The 25,519-nt window shown below is 44.7% G+C and overlaps 2 protein-coding genes across 2 annotated transcripts in view; one reads left to right on the plus strand and one right to left on the minus strand.

Moving 5' to 3' along the window:
• Window positions 1–22,688, minus strand: part of Thegl (theg spermatid protein like) — a 40,120-nt gene extending 17,432 nt beyond the window's left edge. The window contains 5 exon segments of the mRNA XM_038319331.1: window positions 959–992; window positions 995–1,023; window positions 3,253–3,289; window positions 21,863–21,946; window positions 22,097–22,688. Of these exon segments, the coding sequence (XP_038175259.1) occupies window positions 959–992; window positions 995–1,023; window positions 3,253–3,289; window positions 21,863–21,946; window positions 22,097–22,688 (776 nt within the window).
• On the plus strand, window positions 20,408–20,970 carry LOC119827474 (14 kDa phosphohistidine phosphatase). Its single transcript, XM_038349203.1, has one exon. The coding sequence runs from the start codon at window positions 20,434–20,436 to the stop codon at window positions 20,806–20,808; it is 375 nt and encodes a 124-aa protein (XP_038205131.1). The 5' UTR covers window positions 20,408–20,433; the 3' UTR covers window positions 20,809–20,970.
• Window positions 22,689–25,519: the final 2,831 nt, after the last annotated feature.

Here is a 25,519-nt window from a genome sequence, read left to right on the forward strand (position 1 = left end):
CCAGTGGAATTTATTAAAAGGAGATGAGAGAGCAGAGCATGAACATAAATGGAGAAACCTAGAACACCTGTTACCAAGTAAAACGAGCCCCTCTGGAGTCATACGGCACTATTCCAATTCTACGACATTCCAGAAAAGGGAAAATTATGGAAACAATATAAAAAGAAAAAAAACAGTGGTTGCCAGGATATTCTGAGAGTGGGATGGACGGGAGGAAATGAAGGACAAAGCAGAGTTTAGGGCAGTGAACTCTTCTGCACCCCACTCTGCACTAGCCAAACCCCACAGAACCACAGGGCATGGGATTGCATGGATGTCGGCTCCTCCACTGTAACAAGACCACATTAACCATTAACGCAATGACTACAGGAGAGACTGGAGGAGAGGGGTACCTTTCCTGTAAATCTAAGACTTCTTTACAAGCTACCAGGCTTTACACAGGAGCCAAAGAAGGAAAAGAGATGTCGTAGAGTATGGGAGACTGGGGTCTGGGTTGCTGAGACCCAAAGAACAGAAGGTCCTGGGCAGAGGCTCAGAGGCTGATGGGCAGTCCTCCAGGAGGCTACAAAGGTGGACATACTGGATGAACCCAAGAGTTTCAAAAGAGTGCGGAGTCCCACCTGGTGCAACGCTTCCCAAAACTTTGTTTATTAGAAGCATCTGGTAAAATGCTCCTGAACTGCACCTAATCAAGTCAGATTTCTGGGTATGGGGGTTCAGTTCCTTTGATCAGCTCTCCTCTATGACCCCTAATGTGCAAAAAAAATTGTGGAACCACCAAGCAAAGGTTAAACTCCCATGTGTTCAGTCTCCTGAGGTAACATCATTGACAAAAGTGAACCAGGTAAGTAGAGACGGCAGCTACACCTGAGACGCAGGTGAAAATGGGTCAACTAAGAAGAATACTAGTTGATGTAGCAACAACGCATTGCAAACAAGACCATTAATATTGCCTTACCTATCTGGTGTTCCCCATTGCTTTTTCGGTTTAGCAGATCTTCAATTCTCTTTCTAGAAAAAAAACTAACAAATACCAGCTAGTTAATTCAGAGCGTGTTTAGAAATATCTTTATATCACAATCCCAGAGAACCTAGACAACAATGAGGACCCCAAGAGAGACTACTAGTCTACATGGGAAGTAGAAAAAGACAAGATCTCCTGAGTAAATTGGGAGCACTGGGACCTTGGGAGACGGTTGAAGGGGAAGGGGAGAGGCAGGGAGGGGAGCAGAGAAAAATGTAGAGCTCAATAAAAATCAAAATAAAAATTTAAAAAGAAACCATAATATTTAATTTTATAATATAAAAAAGAGAAATATCTTTATAACAAATAACTCCTCATCAAAGAGACTCTGGGGAGGAGCAAGTGAGACAATGCATATTTGGGATGACTTAGAGAGGAGCGGAAGAGGTGACTCAGTGGAACGGCTCAGACTATGTCCTGCTCTTGCTGAGTACCGGAGTTCAGTTACCAGCGCCTAGACTGGGTGGTTCACAATTGCCTGTAACTCCTGTGTCAGGGAATCCAGCTCCAGAGAAGCTGAGCCTCTGCAGGTACCTGTGTACACACACACACACACACACACACACACACACACACAAACACATCCACATAATAAAAACAACAGACACAACGCCCGGTCCCTCTCTCTACCATCCTCATCCTAGGCCACTTGATGCGCTTGATCTCTGTGTCCCCTGCCTCCACACTGCCCACCTGTTCCCCACACCGTAGCCACAGTGAGATTTCTAATCCAGACAGAGAACTCATGCTCTTTTCTGCTCAGTGTGTAACGGATCAGGGTAACGACATTTTCTGCCTCGTTTTTTTGTGTGTGTTTAGAGTTTTGCTCCTCTAATCATTTTGAAACATAAAGCTCTTTCTAAACCAGATAATTTACTCACTACTGTGACCTTCTCTTTTCTGTGTTTTAGGTCTTTTTAAAATGTTTACATGTAGCCAGGCGTGGTGGCGCACTGCTTTTAATCCCAGCACTGGGAGGCAGAAGCAGGCATATCTCTGTGAGTTCGAGGCCATCCGTGTCTACAAAAGCTAGTTCCAGGACAGGCTCCAAAACCTACAGAGAAAACCTGTCTCAAAAAAACCAAAACTAAAAAATTACATGTATGTAATGTATTTATTTATTTACTTATTGAGCAAGAACACATGCCTGAAGAAGTACATGGTCTACAATACATGTGTGGAGGTCAGAGTATATCTGAAGGAGTCATTTCTCTCCTTCGTCGTGTGGATCTCAGGGCTTGACCCAGATGGTTGGATGTGGTAGCAAGTGCCTTTACCCACTGAGCTATCTGCTGGCCTATTTTAGTGTCTCTTATTGCCAAAGACTTAGTTCATCCACTTAGTAACCTTTTTTTGAGTTTTTTGAGACTAGGTCTTGCTATGAAGCCAATACTGGCCTCTAACTCAAGGCGATCCTCCTGCTTTTATCTCTGAGGGGCTGGCATTACAGGTGTATGTACCGCCATGCCCGGCTTTACTCAATATATGGTTCCTCTGCACTTTCTATAAACCAGGAGCGTCCTTGGGTTAGATACTCACTGGTGCTAAAACGGACTCAGGTCAAGGAAGAAAGGCATTAGCTACTGTACCTTAGTTAAAAAGCAAGGAAGATTGAGATATAGCACCTGGAGCTTCGTGCAATCTGTGACAAGAGGTTGCCAGTGCGGGCTCCTAAGAGCCCTGGAAAACGCGGTCTGCTATGAAACCAACCCTGAGTAGCCCTGACATGTCTTGCTGGTCTTTCTCCTTCCCTCCTTACTGTTTTATTATTTTCTTAATGTAATGCCTATGAGTGTTTTGCCTGCTTGTATGTCTATGAACCATGCATATACTAATTGCGGAAGCAGAAAAGTATATTGGATTCCTTGGGACTGGAATTATAGATGGTTGTGAGCTATGGGAGCTGGAATCCGACCTGGGGTCCTGTGCAGAGCAGTCAGTGCTCTTAAGCACTGAGCCATCTCATCCAGACCCTCCTTACTTATGTGTGTGCTGATTTCTTTATTTTGGTGGTGGTTTGGTTTTAAGCAACACACTCTACTATGAAGCTAAATTCCCGGATCCCTTTCTTGTTCCCATAGAACTCAGATTCTAAAGAGTTTCATAGAGGGAAAGCTCAGAGACTCTTTGGAAGATCTGGCTTTCTCTCAAATTCTCCAGGAGTCCGGCCTCAGCATCTGTGGCTGGCACCATTTCAGGTGTGATAACAATATTTTCCTTGGTCTTACCATTTCCTTACAAGGTCACGGGAACCAGGGAGTGTTGCTAAAAGAGAATACGAGCAAAACATTAGATTCAACAGGAATTAAAGTATCAGGGTAACATCAACCGAATCAAAGATCACAAAAAGTAGCTATGGGGGGGATAATATTGAAGTTAATATATCATGCCATGTACTAAAATAAACCACAACACAAATCAAGAGGTTCAATTTTTTTAAAGCTGGTCTGAAAAGAAAATAGAACATTTAGTCACCAGATTTTAATCTTCTAGGAATTGAAGCTGGGCAAAAAGAATTAAAATATTTAAAACTTAAAAACTTCTGTGTATCCAAAAGAATATTATCCAGCTACAGGAGAAATGATATTGCAGAAAAATGAATAAAACTAGAAGTGTATTAAACAAAGCAACCTACAATCAAAAGGACAAAGAGTCACATTTCTCTCATATATTTATGCTAATTTTAATTTTTATAGATGTGTGTGGTTTGGTGGGATACATCAGAAAACTAGAAAGAGGACATGGGAGGGGGAAAGAGGCCTTAAGGGGGAAAAGAGTGTGAGATACTATATATGACCTGAAAGTGGATTGGGGGAGAAGGGAGAATGGGGGAGGAAGAACAACGGAAACAATGCATGAGGATGTAGTTATGCTGCCTATTATTCGATACACTAACTTCAATTTTAACTGTGTGTAAAAAATGTAGATCTATAGAAGAATCAAAATATTCAATGAGTATCAGACAGTAAGTAGTAAAATGTTCAACAGATGGTGCTAGTATCTGAAGACTATCAAAGGACAAATAAGAATCCTACTAAAACATGTGGCAAGAATAAGATAAGCTAAGGTATGAGTCGAATTCAAATATGAACATCCATGAAAGGCCAAAAGCACTTAAAAATTAACGTTACATATTTTTTATTTCTTATCAACCTTACTTATAATCAAAGCAATGCAAATAAAAACATTTTTTTAAAGCTATCAAATCAGCAACTTTTTTTTTTACAAAGGACAAAGTGCTGGAGGGCAAATGGCCGTGCATCCTGTGCACAGCTGGCAGGTGTGTAAGCACGCGATAAAGAGAATGTCGGGACTGTGAGCGGCAATGTTCACATAGGGCAGCCCAACTTCTAGAGATACACCTTAAGAAAATATTTTCATGCACAAAAATGTTCAGTGTGGTGTCTTTGACAGGAAGAAACTGGTAAATCTGAGATATCAGTGCCATACCAGGAGATATGATTCAGCAAATGAAAATTCATGGTTTTGGTAGAAAAATGTGGTTGATTATAGGGTCACTGTACCTGGAGACCTGTCCAGTAGGCATCATAATGACAGACTGTTCCAGACAGAGTCTCTGCGTGGGAGTTTTTAATCACATCCGAAGGCTCTGAAAGAGCACACTCTGCACTTGGGATTGTTTTTGGAAAAGAGGGCAGGTCGCGCTGGCACCACAGAGAGACAGATCCAACCCCGACTTTGTCACTTTGTCAACTACGTGATCTTGGGAAATCGGATTAAGTTCTGTGAGATGCAGTTTTTCTCTTCCAGATCGGAGGACGATAGATAGACCTATGTGTATATCAAGAGATAGAGAGAGAGAGACAGATAGAGATAGACAGACAGACAGACAGATAGATAGGTAGATAGATAGACAGACAGACAGACAGATGGAGATAGACAGACAGACAGGTAGATTGACAGTGATAGAAAGATATAGAGAGACAGACAGATAGATAGACAGACAGACATAGACAGACAGACAGACAGAGATAGATAGACTTGGCTCCTATGAGAGAACACACGGGAGGTAGAAGTACCTGTCCTCTCTAGGAGGTGGCAGGCCTGAGGGAGGAGTCCATGTCAAACTGGAAGAGAATGGACTCAGAAGGCTAGACTCCTTCTGACCGCAGAAAAGGGGGAAAGTAAGTTTAATGACTCTGCTGTGCTATCGTCTAGGAAAGTCACAGCTTTTAATCTGTGGGTTTTTCCTAGCCTACTAACTTGGGTTTTCAGCTTCAGATACACGGGTCAGTGTCAGTATAATGGACCGTTTGTAAACACAGGTAATGGGAAATGAGTATACCAAACTATCCTCTTTCATGCTGTGTTTCCCAGTGAGCCTCAGTTTTGAGGTTCTTTCATTCATTGGCAGGGTGGGATAGCTCTGGAGTGGCCAGCGTTAGGTAATGTCCCACGTAAAACAACATTTCTAAAATGGTCTCAGATCAGACTCACCTGGGATTTAAAACTTCCGGGTCTCGGTCCACATCCCAGATCAATTAAGTCACAATCTCTGGAGGTGGGACACAGTCACAGTATTTTTAAGCAGATATACATCTGGGGCTTTTACAATATTGTTTAATGGCTAAGAGCAATGGTTCCGGAGTCAGACCGCCTGGAGCCAAATCCCGACTCTAAACTCTGACCTTGGGCATGTATACCCCTGCTCTCTGTGACTTGGTGGTGTGGCATGTGAAATGGGTCCACAAGGTGCTGGAACATTAAATAAGACCATATGCGTTAAGTACAGTACGGTGCCCAAACTGTAAGGATCTAGCAATAGGAACCATTATTCATTCCCAACATTTATAAGTTAAGACGCTGTTTAAATTTCTACAGATTAAAAAATGTTAAGAATGCAGTGTAAACTGAATTGTGAACATGCCCTTATTTCTATTTCTGTCAATTTATGTGCATATGCCTTCCAGTCATTTGAACGGACACAGGAATGTGCTACAAAGAGGTGCATCTGTTTTAAGACAAACAATTCAGGGGGGGAGGTAAACACTAATGGAGGAAGAAGAAAAATTAAAAACAAACAGGAGACTATAAAGTCCCGCACAGTGTCATCTGGAACGTTCTGCCAACAGCCAGCACAACACCCTTAGCTGTTGCTTAATACAGAAATCCTTTCTATTCCTGATTTCATTCTTGGTTGTTTTTCCAGTAACGGAAGTCTGAAAATAATAAATAGAAACTTCTAGAAGGTGATAATTGTAAGTTTGTAAATAACTTTTATCATAACATTGTTGCAATCATTCAGCAATCTCTTACGACACCTAATTTATAAGTTAAGCTTTCTCATGGGTATTTAAAATACATTTAAAAAAAAATACTGTACATGAGTTTTATAACGGTTTCAGACGTTATATTTATATATATTTATATTATAATGGTTTCAGAAATGTGGAGAATGCCTTAGAAGGTCTTCTCTGCGGACGAGAGAAGGACTTCTGCATTAAAATGGGGGTGACATTGGGAGGGTTGCAAGGACTTTATCACTCTTAGTCTCTCATTGACAGATTTTTTTTTTTTTGTAATACAATATCTTATTAGTTCGTGGAGAATAATGTACGTGCATACAATGTATTTTGATCATTATTCCTTCTTAACTCCTCGCGGATATACGCCCACCCATCTCCTAGATCATCGGGGTTCAAACACAGGGAGCATGTTCAAGGGGTGTACCGTTTTGCCGACAGCGCTGTGCAGGTCTGAGTGAACAACGCCCTGGTCCTCCACGTTTTCCTGAGCACACAGGAGAAGCTCTGGCACGCTGGCTTTCCGGTTGTCTGAGATGCGCTGGCACAGTTTTGGTACGCCCCTCCCGTGGAGAAGGCTGAGGCTGTGGGTGTCTAGAAGCTCCAGGCGAGGGAGCTTTGCCTTCATTGGTGGCAGCGCCCGGTGGTGGCGCACGTCCGGTAGGGGACGCCCTTAGGGGCTTAGCAGACATGGGTCTGACCCGGTCCCGGGGCCGGGGGCCGCCCGGTGATGGCAGGGAGCAAGGCGGGGCCTGTTTGAGCGGTGCCCTATGCGGGGCGCTGCGTCAAATATTGACATATTGACCTCGTAAAAAATTTGCCCTATGAGATCTTAAAGGAGTTAGGGCAAGGCACAGATTAAAGTAGTGTGGACCGTGGAAAAGATGGGACGAATTTCTCTGTTTCTTCTTCAAGTTTACACGTACAGGCCAAGTGAGAGGCCAGAAGTGGGTGTGGGATGCCTTTGAAGCAAGTCACAGCTTGGAAGCCTGCTGGCCTGGGTGCTGGGCCCCTGGGATTCCTAATTCCTGTCTTCTGGAAGAGCAACAAATGGTCATAAGCCCGAGCCATCGCTCCAGCTCCCTAGAAGTTACTATTGATTCGTTATGAAAGAATTAAACTCAGAACACTGAGGAAGATCCCAGCAAGGTACTACCAGGGAAGAGCCTTCGCTGACGTTTCTATAAAAGAGGTTTCCTTGCCTAGGAGTCCCAGCAAGAACCTATCTATTGAGCAGTTTCTTCTACGTGACCTATAGAAAATGGATTACCTTGAATAAATGGAAGAAAAGGCCCACAGAGTTGCCCCCTACCAAAATGGGAGAAGAAATTTAAACCTTTTTAGAAATAACCCTTGAATTTGCGGAGATCCACCTGCCTCTTGTCTCCGGAGTGCTAGGATTAAAGGCATGTGCCACCAGGTTCATCTGAAAATTATTTTCAGAACATCAGCATACATCAAGAACAAAGCATGGGAGATTGTAGAGTGAAGAAAAAAGAATTCAGTTGTCCATGAACGCCTTCCGACGGCTTGTGGCGTAATTTCCAGCAGCAGCCTCGAGCGCAGGGTACAAGCACCCTATCTCCCTTGGCCACTAGTGGGATGTAGACAATGAAAAAAGACTGTCATAGGGGGGATTCATGGAGGGGTCGGGATGGTGGCTCTTCATCGAGCCTGGATCGCCCCAGACCAGTGGAAGAGTTCGGCCATCAAGTTGTGACACCCCAAGTGTGAGGTCTCAGGAAGCACTTGTGCTGAAAGGAATTTGTCCTGAGTGAAACAGTCTGTGTCCTAATAAATTATCTGTGCCCCTAATCTCTGTGGAACAATTCCAAAAGGATAAAAATGCTCTTTAAAAATTTGAGGCCAGTTTTTAAAATTATAATATAAATTTTTAAAAGTATATATACAAAACATATGTATGTGTGTATTTATGTATATACTATATTATTATATATATATATATATATATATACCTAGATCTGCCTAGGTAACCCAGGTAGCCCTGAATTTACAGGATGCACTGCCCATGTATGACGTCCTTTTAAATAAATACATTTTTGAGACAGTTAGGAGGATTGACTATTTATTGTGGATATTAGATATCATTATGAAAATCACTGAATTTTGACTGGTGTAAAAATGGCATCGTTATTGTGAAGTTTTACATCCTTAGCAGTTAACCTCTGCTTGCAGTTGTGAGTGGTTTATCTAGACCAACCACCCAACACCCAGGATGAGCATGGGGCAGATGGGGAAAGAGAGCTGGGGACACGCGGGCTTCTGGGCATCACACGGCTCTCTCACAACCAGGCACCAAGCAGCTGGGGTGACCTGCACATACCAGCAGCAACATCAAGCCAGTCAAAGTTCCAGCGCGGGTGGGGAGGGGCCCCAAGGGTGCCGCCTACCAGAGGAGGCGTTAGGAGTGGACCGCTGCTGAGGGAGGGAGTCACTCTGCTGGGTAACCGGAAGCTGGTAGATTGCTCACGCCCAGCAGATGGCCAAGAGCATACGGGCGGGCTGGCACTTAACTGGACTGGAGTGCTGACCACGATTTAAAAAAAAAAAACAAAACAAAACACCTATAGCATAAAGTCAGAAAAAGCGATGAAGCCAGGGAACCCAAGGTCCCTCTCCTGGCGGAGAGTAGCAGGGGTGAGCACTGACTATTACCTGCTATATAATTGTGTGAATCTTTCCAAAAACGAGTTTTGAAAACAGAAAACTTGTGGCTAGTACTTGGATTTTTTTTTTTTTAAAAAAAAAAAAAGCGGGAAAAGAAAATATCTAATTGTGTCAGTCACTTTAAACGTGTCATTTTAGTCTCCTGTGGGCAGCTAAATAAACACAATTATGAATACACATTTGCCTGTTTTGTTTTTTCTCTAAAAGCTTGTATATTTAAATGGGCAACAAAATTTAATTCAAGAGTACGTTGCTGAACACACTTTGGCAGCAGTCTATCCAGAGAAAACAATTGTATTGACACACAGCCTCTCTGCAAGCCCTTGTTTGAGTCATAATTCACACAGGTCTACTGGAGTATCCATGCACACCTGGAAAAGCCAGTATTTGGGAGGCTGGGTGAAGAGAGCAGCTTCAGCTTGAGGTTAGTCTGAGTTTTGTAGTGAGACTTTATTTAAAAAACAAAACACCAGAAAGAGGAAATAAATAAGCCAATAAATAAATAACAACCCCCAAAACTCCACAAACTCTAAATAGTAAAGGTCACTACCATAAGGATTGGCCAGTCTGCCCACCTCACTCCTTAGAGAGAAGATGTTCTAAGGAAAGGACCAAGAGTAAATTCCTACTTCCTGCCTCCCCTGGGTGAGTGCCATTCCCAAGGATATCCCAACTCTCTCCCCTTGGAACTGAATGCTTCCAGCTAGAAACACCCAGGATGCATGTAGCCATGACTGAAAGACAGCAGTGTCGAAACAGCCACGCTTGCTTTGGGGGAGGCAGGGAAGATTTTACAACACCCAGCTCTTCCTCTTAGCTGTGGACCTGCGGGCAAAAGCACAGCCTCGCTCCCTGGCCCTAAACATTTCCCTGTCACCTGGGCGGTGGTGGCACATGGCCTTTAATCCAGCACTCGGGAGGCAGAGGCAGGCAGATCTTTGTGAGTTCGAGGCCAACCTGGTCTGCAAGAGCTAGTTCCAGGACAGTCACCAAAGCTACAGAGAAACCCTGTTTCCAAAAAAAAAAAAAAAAAAAAAAATTTGTTCCCTGTCCCTGCGGTGCCTCTGTATGCAAGGCCAGATCTGCCGTGATGTAGGTGTGTCTTCTATCTATCTGATTATTTAATTGGTTAATTAATAAAGAAACTGCTTGGCCTGATTGGTTAGAACATAGGTGGGTGGAGTAGACAGAACAGAATGCTGGGAAGAAGGGAAGTGAGGCAGATGCCTCGGGCAATCGCCATGTCTCTCCTCTCTGGGCAATTGCCCTGCCTCTCCTCTCTGGGACAATGCGATGGAGCCAGCCACCAGGTCAGACATGCTGAATCTTTCCCGGTAAGACACCACTCGTGGTGTTACACAGATTATTAGATATGGGTTAGTCAAGATGTGAGTAAGAGGCTGAAACTAATGGTCCAGGCAGTGTTTAAATGAATACAGCTTGTGTGTTGTTATTTCTGTGGCTAAGCTAGGTATGCAGGAGCTGGGTGGGATAAAAAGCAGGCCTGCCCGCAGCTCCTCACTACACTGCCCCACCAGTCCAGTCACTACAAGTGTGTTTACAGGTTTTGCATCAACTGAGTTGACTTTGCATGTTGATCCATGCACCCTTGGACCAGCCCTAGGTCTCAGATCCCTTAGTGCAACCAGGAACCAAAAATGTAAACAAATGTGTATGTGTGTGTGTGTGTGTGTAGAGAGAGAGAGAGAGAGAAAGAGAGACAGAGACAGAGAGATTTGAGTGTAGAAGGTCTGGTTATAATTTAGGAACTGCCCGTGTCACTTTCTAGACTTTGCAGTCTGTTACGGATTCGTCTGTCTTCCTATTTCTCTTGTCCTATAAATTGCCAGTAGCCTCATCAGAGAAGCTGCAGTCTGCAATGGAACTTATGGAACACAGTCCAAAGGATAACAAAGCTCCTCTGGGTCCATCCAGGAGAGACAAAGCCCCAGGACTGTCTCCAGGATGCCCTTGGCTTCTGCTGGGCTTCCTGCTGCTTGCTGCAGCTGGGCTCCTTCTGTCTTTGGCTTTTTTTTTTTTTTTTTTTTTTTTTTGTCTTCTGTCTTTTGTCTTTTGTTTTTGGTGTGGTTACAGTGTAAAAGGATCCGTCCCACTGTATCTAGGGTAGTGTGATTGCCCTTGGGAAAATCCCACTCCTCACTGGAGATCATAATGAAGGCGATTTTTATAGAAGCAATGATGATTTGTTAGATTTATGATTTAATTGAACTTTCTGAGTTAGCCTAAAAGATACTGGTGGCTAAGACAGTAAAGATAATAAGGAAAATGTGTTAGGTTATTCTGCCAATTGCTCCAATAAGAGATATAATAAAGACAAATACAGGCTAACAGTCACCTTCTCCTTTGTTAGCTATGACAATTACAGAAGATGGAAAATAAGAACAAGGAAAACAGGCTGATGATCAAAGAAAACAATTATGCCCCTACACAGAGTTAGGCCAGAGTTCCGTGGTCATGTAACTTACAGAATTAATCCCAGGCCTCAGGATACACCTTGAAAAAAACAAAGCTGTGGAAGGAAATTAAATGACCCTATTGAGTGTAAAGAAAAATAGATTGTTAGCTGACCACTTGAATGAAGCTTTGAAGGCATCGGCTGCACTGAAACCACAAACAGCTTCCTGCCTACAGAAGGAACTGGCTAAAATACACTTAGTTTGCTTAAAGCTTTGTTAATTATAAAAGAATCATTGCTTTGGGGTGAAGATATTATGGTGGGAAAATTAATACAAAGAAAAATGTTTAACTACTTGTGGGCTTCTAAGAAAAACATGTAACTTGGCATTTTATGTGATTTCTTCTTACGTAAAGATTTTAATTTGCTTTTTGAAACCATGTAACTTGATTATGAGGTAATCTTTCATTGTGTAGAAATTTTTGTATTCAGAGGTATAAAAGATAAGAGAAAAATAAGAGGAAGGAGAGGGAAAGATATAGAAGGAAAAACATCAGAAATGAAATAGAGGGGAATCATCACGGAAGAATTCAAAGGAGAACTTCAGGAAAGATCCAGAAGAACAACCAGGAAGAAGAGGAGGAGGAGTGGAAGGAAGGAAGAAGGAAAGAAGGAAGGAAGGAAGGAAACATCAGGGTAGAAGAACAGAACAGAAAAAGAACAATGAAGAACATCCAGCTGAGAGAAAATGAAATGAATTAAGCTTTGGCCCTCAGAAAAAGTCTCCTGTGTGCGTACACAGCTCCTTTCCAGTTTCTCAGACACGGCTGAAAACCAGCCTTCCAGCAGCAGCAAATGTCTTAGGAAATACTCTGCCCACCTTGGTATTCCTTATAGCACACAGTGTGCACAGTCAAGAAGAGGTCTTACTTCTGTAAGGGAAGTACTAGGCATGCTTCGCCATCACTAACCATAACACCAAATGCTTAAAATGGCCAAGCATTTAATGTGCCAAGCTCTTTCCGTTCCTTCCCTCTCATCTTTACCCTTAGGTCACTCCTAGAACTTATAACAGGACTTCCCCTGTGCAGTGAGGCAGAGAATAGGGCAACGATGAAGAGAAGGCTATGGGGTCTTATCACCCAGCTCAGTATCTGCTGTCGCTGTGTGCGTAACCTCTGGTTAGTCATTTGACTCCTCTGTGTTTCAATTAGCTCACCTGTAAAATGGGAACACATACGCTTACTCTAATGGAGTCTCTTGAAGATACAACAAAACGCTGTTAAATATTTAAAACACTTAATGAAGCCGGGCGGTGGTGGCGCACGCCTTTAATCCCAGCACTCGGGAGGCAGAAGCAGACTGATCTCTGTGAGTTCAAGGCCAGCCTGGTCTACAAGAGCTAGTTCCAGGACAGGCACCAAAGCTACAGAGAAACCCTGTCTCAAAAAAACAACAAAACAAACAAAAAACACTCAATGGATATATGTTACTTGAGCTCAGTAGCTACCAAGCAAATCTAGAAGATGCCCGAAATGTCCATATAGAAGACTCATTCATCCGCGTTCTCCAAGCTATAGAACAGAAAACACCAAGAATCTAAATTCCCTGTCCTGTCTTCATGTAGCTTAATGTGATAGACAGAAAGATGGAAAGGAGTCGAGTAAATAGGTTCAGGATGGAAATTAGTGCACACGATGTAAGCAAAGACATTGCCTACTTTAAGGAGAAGAATTTGGGAAGTACTTTTTAGAGGAACTGATACTTGAACTGGGGATTGAGGACGGGGGAATAAGAAGGTACCAGATATTCACTGATGTGGAAGAAGATGAATTTGAAGACAGCCTTACATGAAAGGAAGCCCTGTGGAGGAACTGGGCCAGAGGCACAGCAATGTCATAGGCCAGGATGGCTGGAAACAGCAAAGAGGAAGGACAGCAGACTTCTGGTTGGGTCCCATGATCTCCAAACCTAGAGGGATTCTGCTTCTGCTCTATGGGAAGCATCTGGAGCTAAATGGCTGAGCACATCATCCCACCAGGGATCATCTGAACATTCCAGCTAGATGGCTGAGCATCTTCCCACCAGGGACCGTCAGAACATTCCAGGTCCATCACTCCATTTCCAGGGTTTGAATTTTACTCCCCTGTAGTAGAATATTGTTTACATTTGTTTATGCTGTGGAACATTTGTTTAATGATGCAAAGATGTGTGGCGTTCTTTTAAGTTACATTTGTTTAACTCTGTGAAGCTGTGTTACTTTGCATGTCTAAAACACCTGATGGGTCTAATAAAAAGCTGAACAGCCAATAGCTAGGCAGGAGAAAAAAATAGGTGGGGCTGGCAAGCAGAGAAAATAAGTAGGAGGAGAAATCTGGGGAAAGGATTAAGGAATAAGAAAAAGGAGGAGGAGAGAGGACACCAGGGACCAGCCACCCAACCACACAGATACAGAGTAAGAAGTTTTTTAAAAAAAAAAAAAAGATATACATAAATAGAAAAAGCTAAAAGCTCAGAGGCAAAAGGTATATGGGATAATTTAAGAAAAGCTGGCTAGAAACAAGTCAGTTTAAGGCCGGGAATTCATAAATAAGAATGAGTCCATGTATTTATTTGAGAGCTGGGTGGAGGGCCCCCAAAGAGTAAAAGTTAAAAAAATTAACACCCCATAGCACTGAATCCGATTGCTTCTAGCATAGCCACCTAAGGCTGACAAATGGGCTGTTGGCGCCAGGCTTTGAGTCATCGGTGGACAAGACTGCCACCTTCTGGAAGGACGCTTCCAGGCACTCACACTCGGGACCCGGTCATGCTAAGTCCTTCTGAAGAGGATGAACTATCAACACAGAAGAAATCCCCACCTGCCCCTGCCTGCCTCCTGTGAAGTCCACGCCTGAGTACCTGTGAGGACAAGACAAGAAGGAACTTTACCAAGAAGCGTGCTACGTGCTGGGGATGGAGGGGACGGCTGGGTTAAGAAAAGCTAGTGAGTGTGCTTGCAGGGGTGGAATGAAACTCTGTTGCGCTTTCTCCTTCTTCCTCCACTAGTGTTCACCTCCCTCCCTGAGTTCATTGTTCGTCTTAAAACGGATGCCCCGCTCTGTAGCATATTTCTGTGTGTATTCATATAAGCAACCTCAAACGAGTGGAAGGCATGAGCACATACATCGATGGACATACAAACAAGCACATGGTCACAGTTAGCTTCAGCCGTCAGCCGGACACATACCTAGGGTCACCTGGGAAGAGGAACCACACTGTAGGCACTGCCTCCATCAGAGTGGCTTTGGGGCATGTTTGTGGCACATTTTCTTAATTGCTAACTGCGCTCTCCAGCAATCTTCTGGGAGTTCTTCTAGAGTCCCATTGGCACTAAATGGTCTCTGTACGGGTCCTCTGGAAGAGCAGTCAGTACTTTTAACATCCGAGCCATCGCTCCAGCCCCCGCCACATGCGTTTTTCGATATCTATCCTAGCTGGGGTAACAACGGGCATTCAGGGCATGAGAATGAAAACAGGAAGATTATTCTGGAAGCCAAAGTAGAAATCCAGGTGAGGAATAACCATAGCTGGGGTAGGTGTTAGCAGGTGAGATGAGTGGTTTCAGGAATGTTCAATCAAACTAACAGAACTTTTGCTGATGGAATTGTGTTTGTGAGTCAGAGAAAAGGAATCTAGGAAGAATGGATGGTTTTAGTGCAGGCAACTGGATGCTAATTTCTTAAATGGGAAAAACAGAAGAACAGGATATATAGGAGGAAATGAAGACTTCCATAGGAAGTACATTGCAGAGCTGGCAAAAGGGCTCACCTGCCATCTGATGCAAACAAACCTGATGACCTGAGTTTGACCCAAGGAGCCCGCATAAAGGTGGAAGGGGATATAGGGATACGGCCGTGATTAAGCTGTATATGGCTCTACGTTACCTTGTATTGTGTAAGAACAGTGGCTTTCAGGCTGTGTGTTGCCCAGGTGACTCTGTTTTACAAGCAGGATTGGGTCCTGTGTTGAGTGCAGAGGCAAAGGCGAATGTATCTCATTGTCCGTGTAAACACCACGTGTTCAGCGTGACCATGAAGCCCAGACTAACAAGTAGTTCTTAAAGGACAAAGGCATTGCCAGTAAACTTTCCAAGGTAGATTGGGAACACATGAACAGGCTACATTAAAGCCATGTCAGAAACAAAACCAGGTTTGCGAATGGATCAGACACAGCAGACTAGAGAAGAGTATAACACTTCAACCCTGTAAAAACAGGACATCTAACCTGGCAATGGTGACAAACCCACGTCCTGTCATGAGGTCCCTACAGTATGCATCCAATGACCAATAGGCAGAGAGCTCCCGACTGTCCCAGGACGTCACTCAGATCCTCTCCATTGCTGACACAGCCTGCTTGATAGCTGACTGTCTGGACCTGAGCCTGCGCCCAGCGTCTGCAGGAAGATCTCTGTGAGTTCAAGGCCAGCTGGGTCTACCTAGTGAGTTTCAAAACAACCAGAGCTACACAGAGACACTCTCTTTCAGAGAAGAGGAAGGAGGAAGGAAGAACAAAGAGGAGGAGGAGGAACAGGAGGGGGAGGAGGAGGAAGAAGAAGAGGAGGAGAGAAGAAGGTGTCCTTGCCAATGGCATCTATGAAGGGAAACTGGGACTACTTGGCAAGTCCAACCAATGAAACTGACACTTCTAATCACAAGTTTATTTTTACTCAATAAATTCTGACATCGTGGACCATCTAGGTTTCAAGCATAGCACATTCATCACAAGGACCCTATTCTCTTTCGAACACCAGAAAAAGAAATTTACCTTGATGGCACACACTTGTAATCTCAGCCCTCAGGAGCCTGAGGCAGGAGGAATTCATGAATTCAGGCCAGTTTCAGTTACATACTAATCTTTTGTCTCTAAGCAAACAAATAAGATGCAGTAGTAGGAGGGTGCATATTAAAATTTGTAAATCCATTGGGGAGGAGAAGTCAGTGAACAAGTCCAAGGAACAAACTAAGGTGACTGTATTATTACAGAGGACAAGAGAAGGTCTGTTTCAAGAAAGGAATAGCTAAGTGTACGGAATGCTGCCAAGAGGTTAAATAAGACAGCATCAACGCTCCCACAACTAGTGTCTACTGTACACTTACCATGTACCAAAACCTGCTCTACATCCCTCACAGGTATTAACCCTGAATCTTTCACAACACCCAGAACACCAAAGGATGCACTGGATTTCATGACACTGAAGTCGCTGAAGAGTTTCTTCATCCAACAAAAATTATTCAGTTCTGCCTTCATGAGAGTGTAAAGAGCTAAACACAGAGGCATATATTAGTGTTGGATATGTGTTTTAAGACTGCTATTTTTTGTATGAGGAGGGAACACATACTTTGAGAGTCTCCTAGCAGAAGAAAAATTGACTCTGAGGAAGGAGACGGTGCCCATGTGCCCCAAGAACAAAACAATAAGGAGAACAGAAGTCCTAAAGTTAGGGACAGGCCAGGTCAAGTTCCGGATTAGGTCAGTGAGTTGGAGAGGTAGCTCCCCTGGTGAAGAGAGTGCTTATCTGCCCTACACAAAGCCCTAGGTTCCATCCCCGCCCATCGTAAACCAAGTACAGTGGTCCAGGCCTGTAGTCCCAAGCTCTATGGAGGTGAAAGCGCGAGGAATTGAAGTGTAAGGTCACACTCCGCTGCGTGAGTTGGAGCCAGTTTGAACTGCGTAAAAGCTTACCTTAAAAACAAAACTCAGGTTAATGATCAAGACTAGACCAAGTGAGGCTTGTTAGGCCCTTTGGATTACATGCCACGTAAGATGGGAACTACCGCTGGGATGGTTGAGAACAGGAAAATATGCTTGTAATGTATATTCTAGAAACCTCCCCTGACCCGATGTGAACAATGAATTGGAGGGTAGAGACAAAGCAGGGGGTCACCTGGATGCCAGTGTGGTGAACTATGCAAGAGATAAAAACAGCACACAGTAATACTTTTGATGCTAGGGACGGGTCATGGAATATAATTCCGAGTTAGGATTTGTTAACGGTTCCGAGCTGTCAGTTTGACACAGTGAGCTTCGTGTGGGTAGTCAAGCAGGAAGGTCAGATAACTGAGTTCTGGGGGAGAAGTAAAAGCTATAAATAATTTGAGAAGCTACTGGCAATTAAGTCACGGAACTGATGACATCATCCAGAGAATAAAGGGAGTTCTAGAAGAATCTGAGAGGATAAAGCCATCAGTAACCTTAACGTAAAGGCTGGGAAAAGAAGGGCTCCAAGCAAAGGAAATGTCAGGAAGAATCCACGAGGTAAGACAGCAGAGGTATTAGTATTCCGGAAACAAGGAAGAGTCCCATGATAGAAGGAAATGAAGGGGTCACCTTTGCTCTTGGCAGGACAGAAATCATTGTGACCTCAAAAAACCAGCTTTAGCTAAGTGAGCAGAATGAAATTTTAATCAAACTAGTTCGCAAGAGGACAGAAAAAGAGGACATTGAAATCTTGACTTTTAGGCAACTATTTTGAGGAGTGTGTGTGTGTGTGTGTGTGTGTGCCCTTAAAGTCAAGCAGAGAGATAGAGTGGTACCTGGAAGGGAAGGGTCCACAGGGCTAGGGAAGACTCGTGATCGTTTTCAGGTGGAGTAACTGTGTAATATTTGTGTGTCAAATGGGAACAGTCAAGAAAGAGAAGACCACAATGGTGCAGCAGAGAGAGGGTAGATGGGAGCTGGTGAGATGGCTCAGCGTGTGGGGCTGCTGTACTAGCCTGCTGTCTAATCTAAACTTGATTCCCAGAATTTATATACAAGTAGGCCCTAAGAAATTGCCCTGACTCTACCCTAGCACCACAGCACACATGCCCACCACATCCATATGTCATTAGCACGCGTGCGCGCGTGCACACACACACACACACCCCACTAGTTAAAAAATTTTAAAGTGAGATGAGATCCAACAGATAGAAGTCAGAAATGGCCATTAATAGAGGTTAAAAACACTGCATGTGTATTCATGAGTGCATGTGTGTATGAGTGTGTGTGTATGAGTGCATTGTGTGAGCGAATGTATGTGTGTGAGTGCCTGTGTGTGAGAGTGCGTGTGTATGTGCATTGTGTGAGTGCATGTGTATGTGAGTGCATGTGCGTTGTGTGAGTGCATGTGTATGTGAGTGCATGTGTATTCATGAGTGCATGTGTGTATGAGTGCATTGTGTGAGCAAATGCATGTGTGTGAGTGCCTGTGTGAGAGTGCATGTGTATGTGCGTTGTGTGAGTGCATGTGTGTGTGAGTGCATGTGCGTTGTGTGAGTGCATGTGTGAGTGAGTGCATTGTTTGTGAATGCATTGTTTGTGAGTAGCCAGATGAGGATAGCTGGCTGTTGTTTTACCATTCTCCACCTTATTCCTTTGAGAGAGGGGATCCTTCTGCCTGTCTCCTCCTCCTGCCCCCTGCACTGTTGTTTACAGGAGGGTACAGCTGCACTAATGGTATAGGTGCTGAGATCTGAGCTCAGGTCTCCATATTTACATGAGTCCTCTCACCTCTCCTCAACCTCAACTGTATGTTTGTTTAAGTGATGTGGAAGAAGGGGATATAGGGAAATAACGAAAGTTGAACACAATGATTTCTAAAGTGTTTAGAAATGTTGTTTTGGTTTGCTAAGCAGGGTGGAGAGACCCACTTGAAGTGCAGAGACCAATTTAGAGACCAATCCACATAGTTGTCCATCGTCCTCTTGTAATATCTGTCTACACCAGAGAGATTAGGGAGGCATGGCAGCATATGCCTGTAATCTCAGTTCTAAGAGGATGCAGAAGGACCAGCCTGGGACAGAGAGAGAGAGGGAGAGAGAGATAGAAAGAGAGAGCACTACTAAAATATGCACAGGGACAAAGGTGGGTCACAACAGCTAAGGTAAGAAGAGATAGAATGTCAGAGAAGATAAGGTAAGAAGAGATAGAATGTCAGAGAAGGTAAGGTAAGAAGGGACAGAACATCAGAGACTGGTGGCATATAATCGAAGATCAGCAGAATCAGTGGGCTAAAGGTGCCTTCTGAGCTAAATTTTGGTAAAAGGAGACTCGAGGTTGAGCTCAAAATATTGGGCATAGCTTGAGACTGTGCTTAAAACAATTCTGGAATGGCACAACAGTTGAGGGGAGCTAGGGGCAGGGGAGCGCCAGATGGGGTGAAAACTGGAGTCTTCCCAATGAGGGCATCGGAATGGGAAGCCCAGTGGCTCACATGTCGGGATGATGAGGTCCCCCACCACCACCAGCCAGGACAGGGACACGGTACACTAGAGAAGGGGCTGGGTTTTGTTGTTGTTTTGCTTGCTTGTTTGGTTTTTTGTTTGTTTGTTTGAGACAGGGTTGCTTTGTGTAGCTTTAGAGGTCCTGGAACTAGCTCTTCAGACCAGGGTGAACTCATACTCAGAGATCCGCCTACCTCTGCCTTCCGAGTGCCGCGATTAAAGGTGTGCACCACCGCCGGGCACACTGAAGCAGTTTTGGTGAAGTAAAAGGGAAAAGAGACCTACCTAGGGAGCTAAGAAGGTTAAAAAGAGGAGGAAATGAAGGCATGGGGTCAAAGGTTATTCCGGGTTACTAGTCTGTTTGCTCATGGGACTGAGTCATTAGAAAAGGGGAAAATGCTGCAGTGGAGCAGCGAAGACATGTGTAAAATTTTTTTAGGAGACTAGTGGGATCTGAGGCATACGCGGGGAATGTGGCTTTTATAAAAATGCACAATTCTCCTCTGGAAGATGAGCACTAGTCTTGGGACGCCAATAAACTGGTGGCAAAAAAAAAGTAAGTGAGCTCGTGACCGACTGCTTCTATTTCTTGATAAAGTAGGAGGTAAAGTCTCCCACTGGGTGAAGGACAAAAGCTTGAAGGTTGGAGGAGGAGAAAGAATGCATTTATCCCAGGGAAAACCAATTTACCCAGTAAATAAAGGGGAGTCTGCCAGAAAGTTCTCGGTGCCAATTCAAATTTGCAGTAAAGAAACTGAAACGAGGTGGGGGTCCTGAGGCCAAGCGTTCCGGGGAAACATGGCGGCCGACCTCGCTCAGATTCCTGATGTGGACATCGACTCGGATGGCGTCTTCAAATACGTGCTAATTCGAGTCCACTTAGCATCGCCCTCCGAGGAGCCGACGAAGGAGTGCAAGGAAATCGTGCGTGGATACAAATGGGCTGAGTACCACGCGGATATCTATGACAAAGTGTCAGGCGAGCTGCAAAAGAATGGCTATGATTGTGAGTGCCTAGGCGGCGGACGCATCTCCCATCAAAGCCAGGACAGGAAGATACACGTGTATGGCTACTCTATGGGTTATGGTCGTGCCCAGCACTCCGTTTCAACTGAGAAGATCAAAGCCAAGTATCCTGATTATGAGGTCACCTGGGCTGACGATGGCTACTGAGACCCTGCTCCCCAGCAACTAAGTCAGGACTCTGCTCTTGCTGCGTCGTCTCTTGAAGGACTGGCCCCGTGCTTTCCTTTTGTACTTTTGGCAACATGCCACCTGCCAGGCCTCGGAAGCCAGAACAGTCTGGTCCATAGAAATTAAAAGCTTTGATATGCCCGCTAAAAAAAAAAAAAAAAAAAAGAAAAAAAAAAGAAACTGAAACGAAACCATCAGTACAATAATGCAATTTTGGCTAGCAAGAGTCAACTGCTGGGGCTTATAGATTGCTGCTGGTGTTTCCCAGGGTTGGAGATCTGGCAGGAGTGTGGTGACCAGCAGAGCCAGTGACGTGTTAGGATGTGTGGTAAGATGGTGGCACCATGAACCATGTAACTGAAGCCAGGTGAGAAACCATGCCTAGTGTGACCACAGGATTGCAGGTCCAGTGCCAACAGTCTCTAGGGAGGAGTTGGAGGTGGGCTTAAGTGGTAAAAAGCAAGGACGTTTTTATTCACATCCCACCAGCCTTGTTACCTTGTAAGTTTGAGAAGGACTGGGCAGACGATGCCAATTACATGCGCTCTACCAGTACTTGTTCTCTGAATGTGTCATTTCCCCTGGGCCCAAGCCCCAAACGCTAACAAAACCAGCCTCCCTTTGAGGATCTGTCTTTAGGTGGTGAGTAAGAGAAATCATATAACAAAAAAAAAAATCATATAAAAAGAGAAATATAAAATGAAATATAAATAAAAAGAGAGATCATATAACAAAAAAATAATAAGGACTAGTTGAGATGTAACCTAGCAGGATAGACTGGTGTGCTCAGTCGGAAAAGCACTTGCCTAGTATGCGTGAGGTACTAGGTTCAATCCTGGAAGTGGTGAGGTGGCTCTGTCATTATTATGGTGTCAATTTCCCATTGGAGTTCCCTGAAGTACAAAGAGAAGCGGCTGCAAAGCAGCAGTAGACGACAAGTCAAGTTCCTTTAAATCGTGAACCTTCACCAGATTCCTGAGTTCTAGATGTGTGGATTTCGGTGGGGTAGGGGTGGGGGGATTAAACCTACCGCTCATGGAAGCCAGCTGGAGCCGCGGTAGGTATCTGGCTATCAAAGATGGGGAGGTCGTAATCACTGCGTTGGGAAGCAAGTTGCCTTTTCCATATGCGTGGACCTGCGGTGACTGAAGAGGCTCACTGCCCTTGCGGTAATGCAGGGGCTCACTGCCCTTGCGGGGCTGGGGGGTTTCACTGCCCTTTCGCGACTGGAGGGGTTCACTGCCCTTGCGCGACTGGAGGGACTCACTGTCCTTGCGGGACTGGAGGGACTCACTGTCCTTGCGAGACTGGAGGGACTCACTGTCCATGCGGGACTGAGGAGGATCGCTGGTCTTGAGGGACTGAGGAGCATCGCTGCTCTTGCGGGACTGAGGAGGATCGCTGGCCTTGCGGGACTGAGAAAGAACGCTGGCCTTGCGGGACTTGGAAGATGTGGAGGCATCATGGGATTTGTGAGTATTGGAGGATTCACCGAACACGGTGAACTCTTCATACTCATGTTCCTCTTGTTTTTCCTCCTCACCCCCTTCGACCTCTTCACTCCCAAGTTCTTTCACCTCCAGGAGCCTGAGCACAAGGGGCTTCGGGTGGAGTTCCGAGTGTGTGTGTGTTTCTGTCGTGTTCTGCCCATCAGTCACCCCAGACAGCACGGATGAACCTGAGAAGTCTCCTTCCTCCTCCATTTCAGTTAGAAGCTCCTGGTACCCAGGGCACGAACTGTCCGCGCAATCCACGGCGCGGACGGGAGATTTGGGGTAGTCCGCGCCGCGCCCCGCCCCGGACAGACTCAGCTCCGCCCCTGGACGCCTAGCTCCGCCCTTCCCCGCCCCGCCCATCATCTCAGCGCTTTGGCTCTCCGGTAGCTATGGAGACGCGTTGCTAGCCTAGGGTGCGCCTCTGTTAGCTGCCGCACAGGAGACAGAGAGCCTGGCGAGCGGGATGCTGCTCCTGCTTCTGGTGTGAGGGGAGAAGACTCAACAACTCTCTGTACTTCTCTGCTTCCTGACTGGTTAGGTTTCCGAGATTTCTCCACACTCTTTACAAAGACTGGGAGTGGATAGATTTTTAAGTCTTACTATCCCCCGCCACCTCCCACCTCCCCCGCCCCCGCCCCACCGAGGCAATCTGTTTCTAGTAAAAATTCAGCAGTCAAAATGAAGGTTGTGAAGGGGGAGGACATTACAAGCTTAATGTCCGTCAGAATAGTCCAGATCACTAACCTTTTCTTTACATGAAATTCTGCACACCGTCACAACAAAACACTTCGACAAAACACGTCTAAATACTTATTAGTATATTCAAGGACAGCTTGTGTGCCGTTCCGAGGCCCCCTATCAAAATGAGACTAGGAGTTGAACTGTTAGCAGACAGATAGGGAGAGGGGCCCTGACTAGGTAAGAAATATGGCCAACTTCTAGGATGGCCAGCTTCATCCCCTCCTGACTTTAGGCTAAGCTTGACAACTTAGGCTTTGTAGACTTTTGTCTTCTGCCAGCAGGCCCCTGCTGATGGACTGGCTCAATAAGTTCACGACCTCTCAAGACATGCCAGTCAACTATCCTCGCTTTCTTCAAACTGACCTAAATTAGGGAAGAAAACTCTTCAGGAGCTTTGAAACCCCACAACCTCTAAAAGAGACGGGACTTTCCGCTTCCTGAATCCACTGCTTTGCCGAGGGTCTTTTCCTTAGGTGTCTGCTTATGTTGTTTCCTCATCTCCAATAAATGCCGTCCTTCAACTGCTGATTCTCTCCGCGATGCTTGAGGTTCCTCTGTTGCTATCTTTTGCGCTGCAGATTTTCCTGCCTTTTAATTCTTTAACTGGCAAAGAACACAAACTTGACCAAGAGCTCTAGATTGTATCATTTCAAGACCCCTAGCCTGTGTCACTACAGACGTTATTAATTATAATTAATCTTGTGAACAGCACAATTGTATTGATTTATTCATAGTGTTACCTCTGACAGATTATTTTGTGACTTTGTGTGTGTCTCTCTCCCCTTCCTCCCATTACATCTTTTGTCCCCCAACATTTTTTGTTTGTTGTTTGATTGATTGATTGATTGATGATTGATTGATTGATTTTTGAGACAAGCCCACTCTGCAACTCAAGTTGGCCTGCAACTATTTAGTCCAAGTTGGTCTCGAACTCTTGAACTTGTGGCAATCCTCTTGCCTCAGCCTCTCAAGTGATAGGTTATAGGGGTGAGTCATGGTGTTGTCTTCTCTGTGTCTTTTAAAAATATTTACTTTTAGCTGATTGATGGTGGCTCAGGCCTTTAATCCAAGCACTCAGGAGATAGAGGTAGGCAGATCTCTGAGGTCAAGGCCGGCCTGGTCGACAGAGCGAGTTCTAGGACAGCCAGGGCTACACAGGGAAACCTTGTCTTGAAAAAGCAAAACAGAGCCGGGCGGTGGTGGCGCACGCCTTTAATCCCAGCACTTGGGAGGCAGAGGCAGGCGGATCTCTGTGAGTTTGAGACCAGCCTGGTCTACAAGAGCTAGTTCCAGGACAGGCTCTAAAAAAGCTGCAGAGAAACCCTGTCTCGAAAAACCAAAAAAAAAAAAAAAAAAGAAAAAAAGAAAAAGAAAAACAGAAAAAATTTACTTTTATTTTTTTAATTATGTGTATGTATGTGCCTGTGTAGGCTTGTGCTCTTGTTAGTATTAGAACCCACAAAATTCAGAGAAGGACATCAGATCCCCTTGAGCTGGAATTACAGGCAGTTAGCAGCTGCCAAAAGAACTGGAAACTGAACTGGGGTCGAACTGGGATCCTCTGCAAGTGCAGTACCCCCTTAAGTGATGAGCCATATTTTCAACCTCCTCTCCTCTCTCTCTCTCTCTCTCCCTCCCTCCCTCTCTCCCTCTCTCTCTCTCTCTCTCTCTCTCTCTCTCTCTCTCTCTCTCTCTCTCTCTCTCTCTCTCTCTCTCTGTGTATATGTGTGTGTATGTGTATGTGTGTGTATGTGTGTGTATGTGTGTGTGTATGTGTAAGTGTATGTGTGTGTATGTGTGTGTATGTGTGTGTGTATGTGTGTATGTGTGTGTGTGTATGTGTGTGTGTGTGTGTGTGTGTGTGAAAGTCTGGAAAGTACTCATCTTCATGACCATAATAGTATGGGGAAGAAGAGCAGAACTGGTGCCGTCTCAGCCTTGTGTTTACCTTCAAGAGATAGAATTAAATGTTAAGGAATAAATCATCTGTCAAAATGTATGGTTGAAGGCACCATTTACCAAAAAAATGGAGATTACTTAAATTCACTGTCCTATAGAAAATTAAAACGTTTTTGTGGAAGTTATCTGGAATGGAACTAGGTAATCTGTTGCTTCAAACGTATTTTTTTAAGATCTGATTACATTTTGGTCCAGCAGTGAAGACCACTTACAGCCCTGGAAAGATGGCTCAGTGCTTAAGAGCATTTACTGTTCTTACAGAGGACCTGGGTTTGGTTCCCAGCGCTTACATGGTGGCTTACAATGGTCCTTAATTTCCAGGGAATCTAATACCTCAGACATCTGCAGGCCCCTGCATCCATGTGGTGTGCCTACCTACACCCAGGCACACAAACATACAAACATCTTTTTTTTTTTTTAAAGACCGCTTACTGCAGAGAACCCAATAATGAATGGCTCCTAATGGATTATCCTCCAGTTCCAATGAATCTGGC

This window comes from Arvicola amphibius, chromosome 1 (assembly GCF_903992535.2).
Source record: "Arvicola amphibius chromosome 1, mArvAmp1.2, whole genome shotgun sequence".
NCBI classification, from domain to species: Eukaryota; Metazoa; Chordata; class Mammalia; order Rodentia; family Cricetidae; genus Arvicola; species Arvicola amphibius.